Below are 14833 nucleotides of genomic sequence, written 5' to 3'. Positions count from 1 at the left end.
CAGACATTAATGAAACTGAAATAAGTAAGATGTTGACTTTACAAACACGTAAATGGTGGGGCTGAGGTACCCTCCATCTGTGAAATAGAACCTCGCTTAAAATTTCTGGATCCGCCACTGATATCATATCATTTATTTCGTCGTTAAAACACAATGACAAAAAGTAATTAAAAAACGACCACATCTAAAAACCAAGACCGACCGAGAAAAAATGGTCCGGGTCTCAAAGGCACAGGGTCCTCAGCCCCAGCGTTATGGCACTGCCCCAATCTCCCTATTTTTTTCCCAAAATTATAAAAAGAAAAGAAAATGGAGAAAAAGGCCCCCCCCCCCAATCCTTCAAGAGATCCTGGCGCCATCACAGATTACAGGCTTGCATACAGACATTAGTATGAATACTTCAGGATTTGGTGCTAGATTCCACAAGGGGATCATTTGGGATAAGTGTTACTAGTGCAGGGCAGTTTGAAAAGTTCAACTGTCAGTGGCATATTCAAGGAGAGCCCAATCAGACTGCCCCCCCCCCCCCCCACCACGCCGCTAAATTTTCAAAATTAAGAAAAAAAAACTATATACTCCAATTTAAGCCTCTTGAGTACCATTTCCAGCCATCTAGAGGTTCCATCAATTTTCGTGCCACAGCTGGTCCCCAAGGTGTCTGTCCAGACTGTCAATTTGTGTAAGTCTCTCCATTGGCTCCCTCTATTTCGAATTCCTGGATCCGCCACTGATCAATATTTATTACTAAGCAATATCCCATGTGGGAGCTTTTGTTCTCCCTTCGAATCCTTTTTCCATTGCAGCAATATAGTAAACATTTATGTTTGGAAAGATATCAAAAATATATTAGGCCTAAAAAAATTAATTGTTTGTTTTTCCCCTACAATTTACAGTATTCACTTCTTTTTGATCTGAATAGTTTCCCCTCATTTTGACATTTATTTATTTATTTTTTTTTTGTACTCTAACTTCCAACTGATGTGGGTATTTTGATATGTAATGAGGGGGTCAGTGGTGTCTGAACTAGGCTGCCTCGGTCAGGGTCCAGTAACCCGGTAATATAATAGAATCCACAAGTTTATGAACGAAATTTGGGCCGATCGAGACAACAATGTCCCAGGGGGTCCGGGGGCATGCTCCCGCGAAATTTTTGTTCTAGACGCCCGAAAATAACATTTGAGGCGTTGTGGGCTATCATTTTTTTCTTTTTCTTTCTTTTTTCTTTTTTTCCCGGCCGGGCCGCCCCCCCCCCCCTCTATCCGCCCCTGGTATTACCCTTCATCCGGTAGAATGTCCAGAATATACAGTCAAGTAATACATCAATATACCGTGTAGTGTCTCATAGCATTTGATTGTAGAGAATTTTGACCAGGGTCAGTGACACACTGCGGGTTGTATCCTTCGCCGACGATACCACATTATTTGATTCAAATCCAAACTTGGGACACCCTATACTGTAGGCCTAAATAACGAATTGCCCAAATTTGATAAGTGGTTCATTTCAAATATGCCCTGTATAAACGCACTCAAAACATACTATATTGTTTTCCATACTCCACAAAAAAGGCTTAATTTAAATTTAAATAACCACAATATTTCATTCCATGGTAGTTTATTATTTTTTTTCCCTTTCTCATTAAAATTGTTTTCATGTCATTGTTAAATAAAAAGGTTGAAAGTTGAGAATAGGGCATAGCAAAACGGACAGGGATGTTCAATTTTATGTTGAAATACCACCTTGTGGTGATATACTGTATTACTTGAGCAGTAATGGTATATAGTGCACAGGAAAGTTTATGAAGCTTATCAAGTCATCAGCAGATATTTAAATTTAGAGAAAATTGTTTTGTAAGTTTTGGTTCAATTTTCTCACATGAACCCTCTCATTTATTCATGTTAATTGCAAGACTTTAACACATTTTCTATTTTTGAGACCCAGATATGAGCTGAGAGCCCTAAACAAATTTGTCCATGACTGACCATAACTTATAATTGTTAATTGTAGATGTCATGGCACTGACAATGTTTGTAAATATTTTACTATAAAACTTTATGAACTAACTTTTAAATTTGTGTATTGTACTGGCTTCTTCCCAGATGTAGGGCTTAACACCCTCCTGAATGACATAACATTATAAACATCACATAAGTTACTGTATACAACTTACACCAAGGAAGACCAAAACAAAAATACATTAAAAAAAAAAAAAAACCTTTCCAGATTGTGTTACTGTATTTAGGTTTAGGAATACAGACAGTAGTAATAATAAATAATAATAATTCTGGATTTATATAGCGCCTTATGTTGACACAACCTCGAGGCGCTTAACAACAACAGAGAAAGGGGAAAAAAATATTATCCAAAGATTATTATCAAACATTTGGGTTTTAGTTTAGTTCAATTAAGTTGAAATGATTGGTTTGATGATTATCAATAAATGTTATTATTACAATGCTTTGGTAATAGGAATCATTTCAAGGCCTGTTACTTTCCTATTCATCCCAAATCCTTTCATTTTTCTTCCCCTTTTGCTTCTTGTCTTTCTTCCTTTTCCTTTCAAATGTTCCTGTAGTAGCCCATCCTGTAGTAACCCATCATTCAGTTAATACAAACAAGGTGGGGTTAGTAAAAATTCCAACAGACACTAGACTGTTTAAATCATTTTATAGGGTTGTGCATTCTACCTACAGTACATTAAAAGCAACAATGGCCTTGACTATGGAGGTTTGACACCATTTAACAAATCACCATAAATTAATACAGATAGACAATATTTGTGTGAATATCCATTTTTATTAAGATAAATAAAATACCTGTAGTGTGTAATCGTATACCCTAACTTAACTAGACCTTTAACATGTGTATGATCCTCAGTATCCTTGTCACATGAACATGCCAAGAGGTTCAATATTGTGAATAGAAAGGGCAATAAACACAACTTGATATACGTACATGATAAAATAGTACAACCCCTCATTTGGGACACTCCTATTCAGGGGACAGTTTTCCATGAAACAAGGGGAAATATTATCACTTTATATTTATCACTTTCTGAGTGTGCCAAAAGGTCAATCAATACATATTTAACACCCCTATAAAGGGGACATTTAATTTTTTTCATTGTAACACAACAATTACAGCAGTCTCAAAATAAGAGAACTTAATTCAACTTTATATTTTGACACCTTTTGAGCAATAAACTTAAATTTAAACCAAAATTCACTCATTCACAAATTTGACACATAACCATTGGCATTTTTTTTCATGTACTACAGGACCATACCATCACATGCATCCTCATTTGTTAAGTCTTTATTCATGCTACATGCATCCAATAGAAAGCTCAATATAAAAAAAAAGGGAAGAAAGATTTGGTCATTAACATTGCATTATGAAATAATATTGGGAACATACAGAGTATTGATGTTATATAAATTACATTTCTGTGATTTCCTATTTATAAGTGAATCTTATTTGCAATGCAAACTGTTGCTATAAATTAGTTATAATTCCTATGTCAATAAAAATAAAATTGTCAAAACTCATTTGACAACCATTTTTTTTATATTTTAACTTGCTGTATTATAACATAAATATACAGTATTTAGTTGAATTAGAAAATGACCAGTATAATTTCTCTTACAACAAATAAAGGTTCCCATAAAAAAGGTATATCTGTATTTTTTAATTTTATTACCAAATAAACAAACTAATAATGAAGATGCTCTGCATCTATTCCCTAAAATAAATAATTATTGCTAAATAAAAGACATAAATCATTCTAAAAAACACCTGGACTACTCGACTTACATTTAATTATTGATTTTTGCATCATTTCAATAGATGAAATATAAAAAAAAAAAAGTTTTATTATTAAATTTCATTATTGGGGGCTATTTTTACCTACCTGTCATTCTCTCTCCCCCCCCCCCAATTTTAAGACATTATATCTTGTCAATTCTAAGACATTTTAATTTTGTACAAATAACCCCCGTTAGAAACATTCTCGATCCACCCTTGATCACACAGCACAACAATTCTTCACAAGGACTACAGTATGCAGCAATGACACTCAAAACATTAACTACAAAGACGTCCTTCAGAAAAATAATGATATACGTGTATTTTAATCACAAATTTCAGTTCGAGGTGTGACTGTCAGTGAGTTCTTTTTGCGATTGGTTCCTATTAAAGTTGTTTTCTGAGGCAAATTCATTCACATGAATCGACAATTAATTTTTTTAAAAGCATATGTGGTAAGGAATTTCGTAGTTGAAAATTAAACTGAGCATGTGTATAAGCGCAAAAAATCGCAATTCACATGAACAAATTCGTCGTCTATTGTAAGACAGCCATTACGCCCAAAAATAAAAATGAACCAAGGTAACCTCAGTTTAATACGCGGACCAGTGAGCGGTCGCTCTTGTTACCTACACTCCATGATGAATATTTGTTCAGTTTAAATCTGGTATCAAAGGTGATGTGTCTAAATCGCTGGGGTCTTCATTAATGCTGTAATGTGTGTGAGGTGGGCTATCTGGAACTTCCTTCTCTTCTTGAATAACTTTGTCCTTATTTGAAATTAAATTAGATACAAGGCTGGGTGATGCTGCATCGTGGTATTTAGATGAATGTCCTAATGATGATGAGCGTTGCCTTCTTGAGATCTGCCAAAAGCCAAAACATAAATTATTAAAGTGAGGTTATAATTAAGGTTTGTTTTCATTGTTAGCCAGAGGTTGAAGTTATGTACATTACAAGGCAGATACAGTATGCCATTATGGAATATAAGAAAAATATCTCATCCTGTAACCACATTTATTACATTGGCCCAAGGCCACCTTAAATACGGCCGACTTAAAACAACTGTTCTGTTCGCATTGTAGTACGTTCATACTTCCTTTATTGCGCTAGGTTTTTTTGGTGAAATATTTCGGATTATGTTCCCATATGAAGGCGAGTCGACCCAGGTCTCACATTGCACAACCCGAGCCGAATTTAAAGACTAACTTTAAATAACTAACTATGCTTTAGGCCGGCTAAAATTAATTGATACTACTGAATTTGATAATACTGAATTTCCTTGATGTTTATCAATTAAATGAAGTGAACTTAAATAAATACTACTGTTCAATAACTGTGGCTTGTTGTTGAAGTAGTGAATTCTATCTCCCTCTGTGTCCAATGATGAGAAAGGTAGTTCCTAAACAATACCAGTTGCATTTGTTTTGTAAATATTATCTTACCAGTTTTGAGGATTGCAAAAGCGCTTCGTTAGGGATCTGTACAGAGTTTGCTCTTGATAGTTTAGCCCTTGCTACTTTAACTCGTTTATGAACATCAACGTAAATGTCAGTCTCGTCAACAATTTCTTCTTGTAGTAATTCTTCCAAGATATCTTCAAGAGTTATAATACCTATGGCATTCTGAAAGAAGGAAAACTGCTTTGCTCAAATTGCATAAAATGCAAGCCTACACATACTAAATTACTACCATCCAGTGGCACAAATTTCCATTTTGATCCGATGTGAATACAGCTATTTTTAAAGATTTAAAATGCTTTGTATCTATGTATTTGGGTTTTTGCTTTTGAATTCTGCAAATTTTCTTATAGAAGAAGGTTCAGAGCTAGGAAGATCTAGAGAAATAAGAATGTGATATGCTGTTGCACCTTAAGCACACCCATTGGAGAGACCAAAACATTTTTTTTAAATAACTTCTAAAGGTGTAATGAGAATAGCCAATCACACAGCAAGGGTGTGTCTTCAAACAGTCACCAAATTATTCAGTATGCATTGATTTCACAACAACCAAGTGTTATTGTAAGTATAGTCATGGAGGTATTATACCACCATGGTTAAGGTATTTTATTTTTCTACAAAAGCAACAATTGATATTTTCTGTGAAAATATTCGTCACGACAGTGACATGTTATCGATTTGGTATTAGGTGACATTTTTGGGCAGACCTTTGCTGTCCAATCAATCTGCCCAAAGTGACAACACACATGAAAACGTTTGTCAAAAAAACAACCTGTTGGATAATATATTATGGTATGTAAATACATTTTTTTTAAATTATTTCAATTGTTACTGACAAATTAAGATGTACTCATAACAGCAGGAACAGCCTATTAGTAATTACAATAGCAACTATTTGTCTATAGATTATAATTTAGTCACCTGAAAAAATTTACAGCATGAACAGAAGCTTTTATACTCTGTTCATCAAATTTTATTTAGTTAGTCTGTCTTTTTACTTACTGCATTATACGGGATTCTTAAACCTTAATCTTCGCCCGTATTCTTAAAACAAACTTTAGTCGAACTTCGAACTAGAACTTCATTTAGTGTTAGTTGCATCTTTAACTTCAATTTGTATTCACAAACAATGTAGTCGAAGTTTTAACTACGACTAAATCAAGTCCTAGTTTTAGTTCAACTGAAGACGACTGGCAAGCCACGACTATCAAACTAACCAATGAAAAGGGCTAACTTTTATAGCAGACGAAATTTTACAGATCCGGTACCGCGGATGAATATTAAGCTGCCGTCTGTGGTTCAAAAACGTATTTCCTCATAATTCATAATAGACCATCATTCTCTTAATTAATTTTCTATAATAATAACTATATTAGTTGTTAACATATTACAATAGAGAATTTGAACAGACACTGAAAATTTGCTTTCTTTGGAGAACTATTATAGTTGAGCCCGAGCGAGGGCGGCGCCATCTTTGTTGTTGTTATTGTGAAGCTACGTGATCGCAACGCGAGGGGATTTCGTGCAAATCAGGAACTATCACATGTGGCCAGCAAAACATGTTAATTTCTCCTTCTGGAAGCTAAACTTGATGTTTCTTTTGTTTAACACACCGAAGATATATCAAACCTGCGTATACAATCGTTTTTATTCCTTTCACTTTATCGTGAGTTACAAAAAACACGTTTTTAGTGGGGTAAATATTTCAAGTCGGCGATTTAGCCTGACCCTAGGCTGACTAAAATAATCGGCCTGCGGGGGTGTCATTTTAGTCGAGGTTCACGTCATTTAGTCGCAGTGCTAGTCAAAGTTCGTTTTAAGAACACGAAATGACGTAATTTTTAAGTTTTAGCTCGAACTACGTCTAAAGTTCGTTTTAAGAATACCGGGGTAGTCACAATGTTAGGCCATTGATCTAATAATCATTAATACTGTATGTAACTTGCCTTCCCGCAAATAATTTATCTTTATAATTTTTTAAGTTGAGAGTTTGACTTTCAACTTTCAATTGGAAATCTGACTAGGAGGCAAACCATTAAATGTCTGCAAACCATTAAAAACTGAATTTTAGTAATTGTACTTGATCACTTTCTTCTGATTTTTCTTTTTCTGTAAACTTTTCAAAATGTTCTTAGTGCTATACATTGTTTCAAGTGGGGTTTTTCTGGTGTTGAATTGGGTGACACCCCAGGAGACTGTCCTGGTACTGCATTATACCAATAAAGTAGTGAAAGGAGGAAGTCTCAATCATCCAACAATGAGGGAAGTAGAATTCCCCGTATTATTACTAAAAAAAAAAAACCATAACTATACCTCATAAAAATCAAACGGAAAACCGTCCGTCTACATTAGCCTTTGCAAAATGTGAGGGTAAAAATTTTGAATACATTTCACATAGGATCAGTAGTCCATTTTATGTAGTCCTTTGTTCCCCATGTAAGCTTACATTTGGCATATGCAAAAAAGTAGTTCAAACTGCAGAGAACAGGGGTGAATTTAAGGGGGGGGGGGGCCCCAATTCCCTTTTTGGAAAGAGAAAAAAAAAGATCGCCAAAAACGCCTCGGAGGTTATTTTTGGGCGTCTATTAAACAAAAATGTTGCGGACCCCCTAGGGAAGTGATATCTCGATCAGCCCCTCTTACGAAGTTCAAAATTATTAAAAAAAACCCTACATGCTTAAATATATTTTCAAAAGAATAAAGTGCATCATACCATGGCACAAAACATGGCACTTTTCTACTTGACTATAAAGAGACATTGAAAAATATAATTACAAAAGGTACAATGCTCTACAATTGTAATCATCCATTAAACCATATAAACAAACACTGCACCCTGACAATATTGAAAAAAAATCTTTTTTTTAATTTTTAGCGCATTGTACTCTGACTACAAGAGTAGTTGACTTTAATGACAAACTAGTTTTTGCGTATATACAGCAATTGGGTCCAAATGAATTCTTGTGGTGTTTCTATATTGGTTAGAGCACTGCACCCATATACAGTACAAGTCAAAAGACCTGAAGCCTTCTGTATACCTGCCTTACTGCTCGGCCACTTCAAGGCTAACACAGACCTCAACACATACATTGTAAAAGGTAGGCATGGCATCAAAATGCGATTTTTTGTAGAGATATCTTCTACACAATGCCTACTTAACCAACTTCCTTTCTGTTTGACAACTATGACACTTTGAACATATTATTAATCCGTGACACGGCATCTTTCTAATCACTGTTGTATAATACCTTACAAAAATCGTTAAAAGAGCAAAAATCTATGAAAACTGGTTCCATTGTTTAGTGTTTGGTTATTCTTTCCATTCCCATTATAAAAGACCGGAAAACCAACAAGAATCTTTCATTTAGACTTATTTTCACAGCATTTTTCAAATTCTTTCACCCAGTTGGATGATCAGTATCAATAAATTTTGACAATTTATATTATATGGACTGCGTCACATTCAGGGTCACAAATTTTGAAATATGTTTCCTTCACTTTGATTGAACATGAAATATTATTACTACTGGATTCATTCCCAAATCTGTTCAAAACCTGTCATAGCAAACTTACTAGAATATACCAAGATGTGGAATATTTTATTTATCATAAAAATTTGAAAGAAGAATAATCAGATATACAGTAGTGCATGATTGTGACCAACCACTTGAAGTAAAAATAAGGTATCCAAGAAAAGTGAATGTACAATGAAAACAAAAACACTGTAATTTAATGAAGCTTAAATTATGTATTCTCTAAATCAAGCAAGTTTTAAAAACTTGAAATATGTCCCAAATATTTTCCAAACACGTTCCGAACCACACATGTCCACCAGCATATCACATGAACATAGGGGCCTGCATCAAAAATGTTCACAATGTTACAGACATTTATCAACTTGTCCCCGACATTTTCAATAATGTTCGAACAGCCAACAAACTGAAACATGCTAGTTTTATGATATACCTGTAGGCTGTACATTATTTTCGGTATCTACAAAAGGTATAGTGTTGTAAATATTAATTTTGAATTTGGTTAATTGTGAGCGAAGTAAAATATGTGGAAGATTAATAGAAACTTGTAAACCGTAGTTCATTAATGGATGAAATCTTTTTTAAATTTCAGACAAATAGTCATACATAAACAAAAAGATGCTGATAATTGATAAACTGATAAATGCTGGCTAAAATGCAGGCATTTACCTACGCCTACTACAATTAAACCAACGCCACAAAGATAAAACAGTACTGTACTCGCGCGAATAAGCGCCCAGACGCTTAAAATATTTTTTGCACTTTCTGACGGACGTTTATTCATACAGGGCGCTTATTTAAACGGGGTGCTTATGAAAACAGAGTGGAAATTGAGGGGGCGCTTATGGAAATAGATGAAAATCGAAGGGTTCTTTATGGGAAATTATTAAATTCAAGAGGCACTTTTTGAATGAATATAAATAATATGGTGAGCCGCACTAGTCTTAACAGTAATCAGACAATAAGAAAACGGTAGCACTTTATAGACTAGTTGAAATATGTATTGTCACAAGCTTTCGCGTACACAGTACACTTCTTCACCTGTCCAAAAGAAATATCCTCATTTTGATATTGACCTATAAAGAAGAATGTGTTTCCACTCTGCAGCTCAATTGTGCCAACAACCAGAGTCCCAGGATTGGATTATTGACTTTCTAAAAAGAAAATCTTATGATATTATTCAAATTAGAAATGGCGCTTATTCGAACGGGGCGCTTATTCGCACGATTACGGTTACAGTTTAACAGTTAGGCCTATGTTTTCGTTGTGGTCTTAAGAAATGTGGTAGCTAAATAGTGTTTATATACAGTGGCAGTGCTGGGATTGTTGCCGTGTCCAGAATAAAAGCTGAGGGCGCACTGTTGAGTGAGTTCAGAATAGGAACTAAGGATGTAACTTCTCGTGTCCAGAATAGGGGCGACTCATTTTCAATTCAAGTGAAAACTTGCGCTTGATGATTATACGCGTTGCATCAATTAAACTACTGTACCTCAGAAAATTCATAGAACCGTTACACAGTGGGCTTATTTGACTGGTTCATTTCGTTAACTGCAAATTTTCGTTGAGTATTATTTTTATTCATCTGGTTCATAAAATAGACTTTGTTGACAACGAAAATTAACGTAACAAGAGTGCGTAAATCAGCGTTAAGTTACCAAAACAAACATGGCCGATTGGTCAGTTTAGAAACAACATTTGTGTTAAAATAATTATAGGTTAAATTTCAGAAAAAAAATTTATAATATTTACCCACATGAAGTCAAAAAATAATTGTAGGCTAACGGAATTCAAAAACTAGAGAAAACATTTTTTTACAAGAAATCTTGATTACGCAGCAGTTTTCTATTCGACTGCTCGTCTTCGTTAAGTAAGATTTTACCCCTACGCAGGTGGCCGTGGTTTAACGAAGAATGAAGGAATTAACGATGGAATTCCAGACGTGACCTAAGGTAAGTCTGACAAGATTTTATATAACGTAACTAATAGATGTATCCGAGGCCTTTCTGTTCGAGTCGTGATGTTATCGCGAGCCTCATCATTAATAGGATGCGTATCTCTACCCTATTATACAATAATTAATAAGCTAATTCTAGCAGGTCATAAGTACAGTACAGACTGGTACTTAATATTTAGTTTATGTTTGTTATTGAATTGTAGTTATTTTGTTACAGAATTGGTTTCCTTTCATAAATTATTTTACTGGGTCCTTACAGCAAGTAAAACAAACTTTAGTATTTTAAAAATGATCTGTGACAAATGTTATTCTTAGTATAATTTCTATTAAAAAAAAGGTTGAATTACGTTCTGTGGCCTACAAAGGTTATATAATGGTGTTTTTTGATAATTTTTAGATATTTTTTCTTGTCTTTTTTTTAAGGAATTTGTACTGTATTTCTTAAATGAAATTGTATTGTATACGAATGCCTTAATTCAGCCTATTAGCTGCCACAGAGCTCGTACCTGATGTGTTGTGTGTTTCGAAATAGAGATACCTGGAATCATTGGTCATTGGTCCACATGTGTTCAAATAATAAAACAAAAATAATGATGCAAAAATGCTGAGTTAGGCCTAGACAGTAGAACATAAAATATTTTATTCAGGAAACAAATATTTCGTCTTGTCCTCAAAATGCTGATGAAGTCTTGAAGTCATTTTTGCATCATATGTCAGATTGCATTGTGGCATTAATATATAACTGTCCATGTAGCTTCCATATTTTCGGCACAACAAAAATAAATATAACCCAGACAGTGTATTAGGCTATCCTTTCTGCCTCCAGTTAGGGCACCGCCAGCATTTCAGCCAGGTCCAATGTAAATTATTGAAAGGGGTCTATAGGCTCCGTCTTCTTATTACCATCTTGCATTCTGCCAAGTTTGAAACCAATCAGACTTACCAAACTATAGTTATCGTGATAACAAACAAATAACCAACAGTGACAAGGACGACAACAATATGAAGAAGAACATAGGCAAAAACAATAGCCTTCCCAGAGCTTCATTCCTTTGGGGAGGCTAATAACTTGGTATTTTATGTAATGCTATGAAATCGTAGCAACTTCTGCAGTACATGATCAGATTTAGATCACATTTATTTAAATGTTAGCATGCAATAAAAATGATGACAAATTTAACATAACTTACCACTTCAAGATCTCGGTGATCCTTTGAGCCATTTTGATGACTTCCATCAGTGGATAAATGTGCTGACATTTTATTGGTCACTAAATTCATGTGGCTTCGGCCATCCTGCATGGCATTTAATACATCATACAAAGGCATGCTAGCTGAAATCATCTCAATAGAACGTCCAAGTTTAAGGAAGACTTCTCTGACCATTGAACGTTCTTGTAAATCAATTCTAAGTAAATTCTTTGTTAGAATAATTCCAATAATGTTTTTGGTACCCTTTACTTCCTCATACACGGGGATTCTGAGCCTAGCACCTGATGATTGAGGAAGTACCTCATGAAACAGCCTGTAGTGCAATAAAATGTTGAATTTGTAACCAAGCGTCATCTTCTTTTGATTTTATATATATATATATATATATATATATTTATATATATCAAGATAGCCATTAATACTGTTAAATTATATATAAATCATCAAAGAATGGTACCTTTTTTGATGAATGAATGTTGTCCTACAAATAAAGAAATTGTGTAATAAAATTCCTCTGACGGGATTCGAACCTGCAACCTCTCCTGTAAAGGCGAGCGTCATAACCATTAGATCATAGAGGCTTAATGGTTGAGCAGATTCAAATAACGTCAGATACATTCAATTACACAATAGGTACGGCTGTTAACACTGTTAAATTATATATAAATCATCAAAGCAAGGTAAATAGCAAGCAAAGGTGTTGGAACAAAGGACATGATAATACATCGTGTAGCATAGCTCTCAACGAATGTTGTCCTATAAATCATTCACACAATATCAATTTTGTTCCATAATAACAATAATAAAAGTTCACCGTCAGTGGACCTTTCCGACCCACAAAACTTTAAACACTGTGTTTGATTGGAAGTTCATCATTATGAACACCTACCGCACTTGAGTCGGCGTCGCTGCACAGGCCAAAGGTGGAAACTATTGGAGCCCAGCATACTACCTTATGTGGAGTATCTGTGCACACATGGTTAAATCTATGAGAGAGTGACGCTCAATCAAGTTAACTGTTTTCTGGCTCTTTAACTGTTTTCAGGTTTTATGAATTTCTTGTTTTCTGTAATATTTTGACTTCTTGTGGAGGGCGCCATGAATGTTTTCTCCAACAAATACCGGCCCTTCATAAATTTTCAACATCATTATTAATATATGAAATGAGAGTTAAAGTACAATAGAATGCAGAAGAAATTTGTTTTTAATAAAATAGTCTTACTTCATCAATTTTTTGCCTGTCTAAGACATCAGTTGTGGCCAACATGTAAACACTGTTTAGCGGAGTGAATGCGTCTTTAGCACATTTGTCTCTCATGGTGAGGGCGCCCTTTATAATGAGTACTTCATCTTGAGATAGTGGGTTTTCATTATCTGCAGATGTTTCACCATGCAAATCAACTAAAGCGCCAAGCTCTACGAAAAAAAAACAAATACAGTAATAAAGTTTAAGATTTGAAGGTAATTAAGGAATATTTTGTCTTACCAAGTGACAGAAATACCATTTACATATAAATGGAAATAACAATTTAAATTAACAGAAATTATTACAGTGTATTATTCTTATTATTAAAATTGCAGCTTTCAGCAAATAAAAAGGAAATTCACCATTTAAATTTGATTATTTTATTTTTATCTTAAGAAATTAAGTGCTTTTCTTTTTTATTTTTATTGCAAAACATTATTTTAGCTTTCTAATGTAAATAATTGTTTACACTTTCAGATAAAGCCAAACAATATTGACATCACTTCAATATATTTCAAAACAGGTTTGTTTGTATTGTTTGTATTCATTCCTTACGCACAAATCATACTCAGGAACACACATCAATTGAAATATAACTTATATACATTAATATAAATATACAACATGTTCAACAGCACAGATTGTCATCACTTGAATAAAAGTATAATTTCAAAATAATAGTAATGTAATAAATAGCTTTTTACATATGAGGCATGTTTTGGTCATTCACTGAAATTGGATTTCAAGTCTAAGATATTGGAAAATGAAAGTACAACACTCTTGAGTCAAGATAAACTTATTTACCTTCCAAAGTTATTTGTGCGAATGAAAGTATTCGAGTCAACTCGGCCCCAAGTCAACTCGGCCCTATGTCAACTCGGCCCCATATCAACTCGGCCCCAAGTCAACTCTGTCCCAAGTCAACTCGGCCCCAAGTCAACTCGGCCCCAATTTACTTTGTATTTACCAAAAGAGATTTGAATGCAAAGCCAAAATTAAAGTGTTTTTTAAAACACTTTAATTTTGGCTTTGCATTCAAATCTCTTTTGGTAAATACACAAAACAAACACGGTAAATACACGATTTAAAAATCGTTGCCTTTGTTATTAGCTTTTTCATTTATATCTACTTACATTAATAAAAATAATATTACAGTAAAATAATATTAATGAAAATATAAAAAGGTATAATATAACTAATAATGATGATATGACAATAATGACATAATCATGACAATGCTTAATGAGTTATAGACATATTATCTCGTTCATGCTTTTGTAACATCAAGGCTGGATTGTTGTAACTCATTGCTTTATGGATTGCCAGCTAAGGATATTTCAAAACTTCAGCGAGTTCAGAATGCAGCTGCCCGTTTGGTCACTGTAAGCCCAATTAGGGATCATATCACTCCTGTGTTAAGGCACCTTCATTGGCTTCCTGTAACACAGAGAATTACTTACAAGATTTTATTATTTGTTTTCAAAGCACTTCATAATTCGTCGCCAATGTTTATTTCACAACTCATTCATCCTTACATTCCTAAGAGGTCTCTGAGATCTAGTTCAGAGTCTCTACTTGCTCATTCCACTCGCCCGTCGACAAAGCATTATGGTAGTCGTTCTTTCTC

At 34.2% G+C, this 14833-nt stretch overlaps 2 protein-coding genes across 2 annotated transcripts in view; one reads left to right on the top strand and one right to left on the bottom strand.

Moving 5' to 3' along the window:
• Nucleotides 1–2774: 2774 nt before the first annotated feature.
• The window catches only part of LOC117117802 (DUF21 domain-containing protein At1g47330-like), a 22675-nt gene continuing 10616 nt past the window's right edge, over nucleotides 2775–14833 (bottom strand). The window contains exons 6-9 of the mRNA XM_033262269.1: nucleotides 13183–13376; nucleotides 11940–12260; nucleotides 5248–5427; nucleotides 2775–4668 (exon numbers count right to left, since the gene is read on the bottom strand). Coding sequence (XP_033118160.1) covers nucleotides 4456–4668; nucleotides 5248–5427; nucleotides 11940–12260; nucleotides 13183–13376 — 908 coding nt within the window. The 3' untranslated portion in view covers nucleotides 2775–4455. The remainder of the gene's footprint in view (nucleotides 4669–5247; nucleotides 5428–11939; nucleotides 12261–13182; nucleotides 13377–14833) is intronic.
• The window catches only part of LOC117117801 (baculoviral IAP repeat-containing protein 7-like), a 31234-nt gene continuing 30084 nt past the window's right edge, over nucleotides 13684–14833 (top strand). The window contains exon 1 of the mRNA XM_033262268.1: nucleotides 13684–13729. The gene's annotated coding sequence lies outside the window, so the exon portion shown is untranslated. The remainder of the gene's footprint in view (nucleotides 13730–14833) is intronic.

Source organism: Anneissia japonica, unplaced genomic scaffold, assembly GCF_011630105.1.
Source record: "Anneissia japonica isolate Jap-2015-1 unplaced genomic scaffold, ASM1163010v1 scaffold234_len1672027_cov178, whole genome shotgun sequence".
NCBI classification, from domain to species: domain Eukaryota; kingdom Metazoa; phylum Echinodermata; class Crinoidea; order Comatulida; family Comatulidae; genus Anneissia; species Anneissia japonica.
This window is presented reverse-complemented; position numbering and strand designations above follow the sequence as displayed.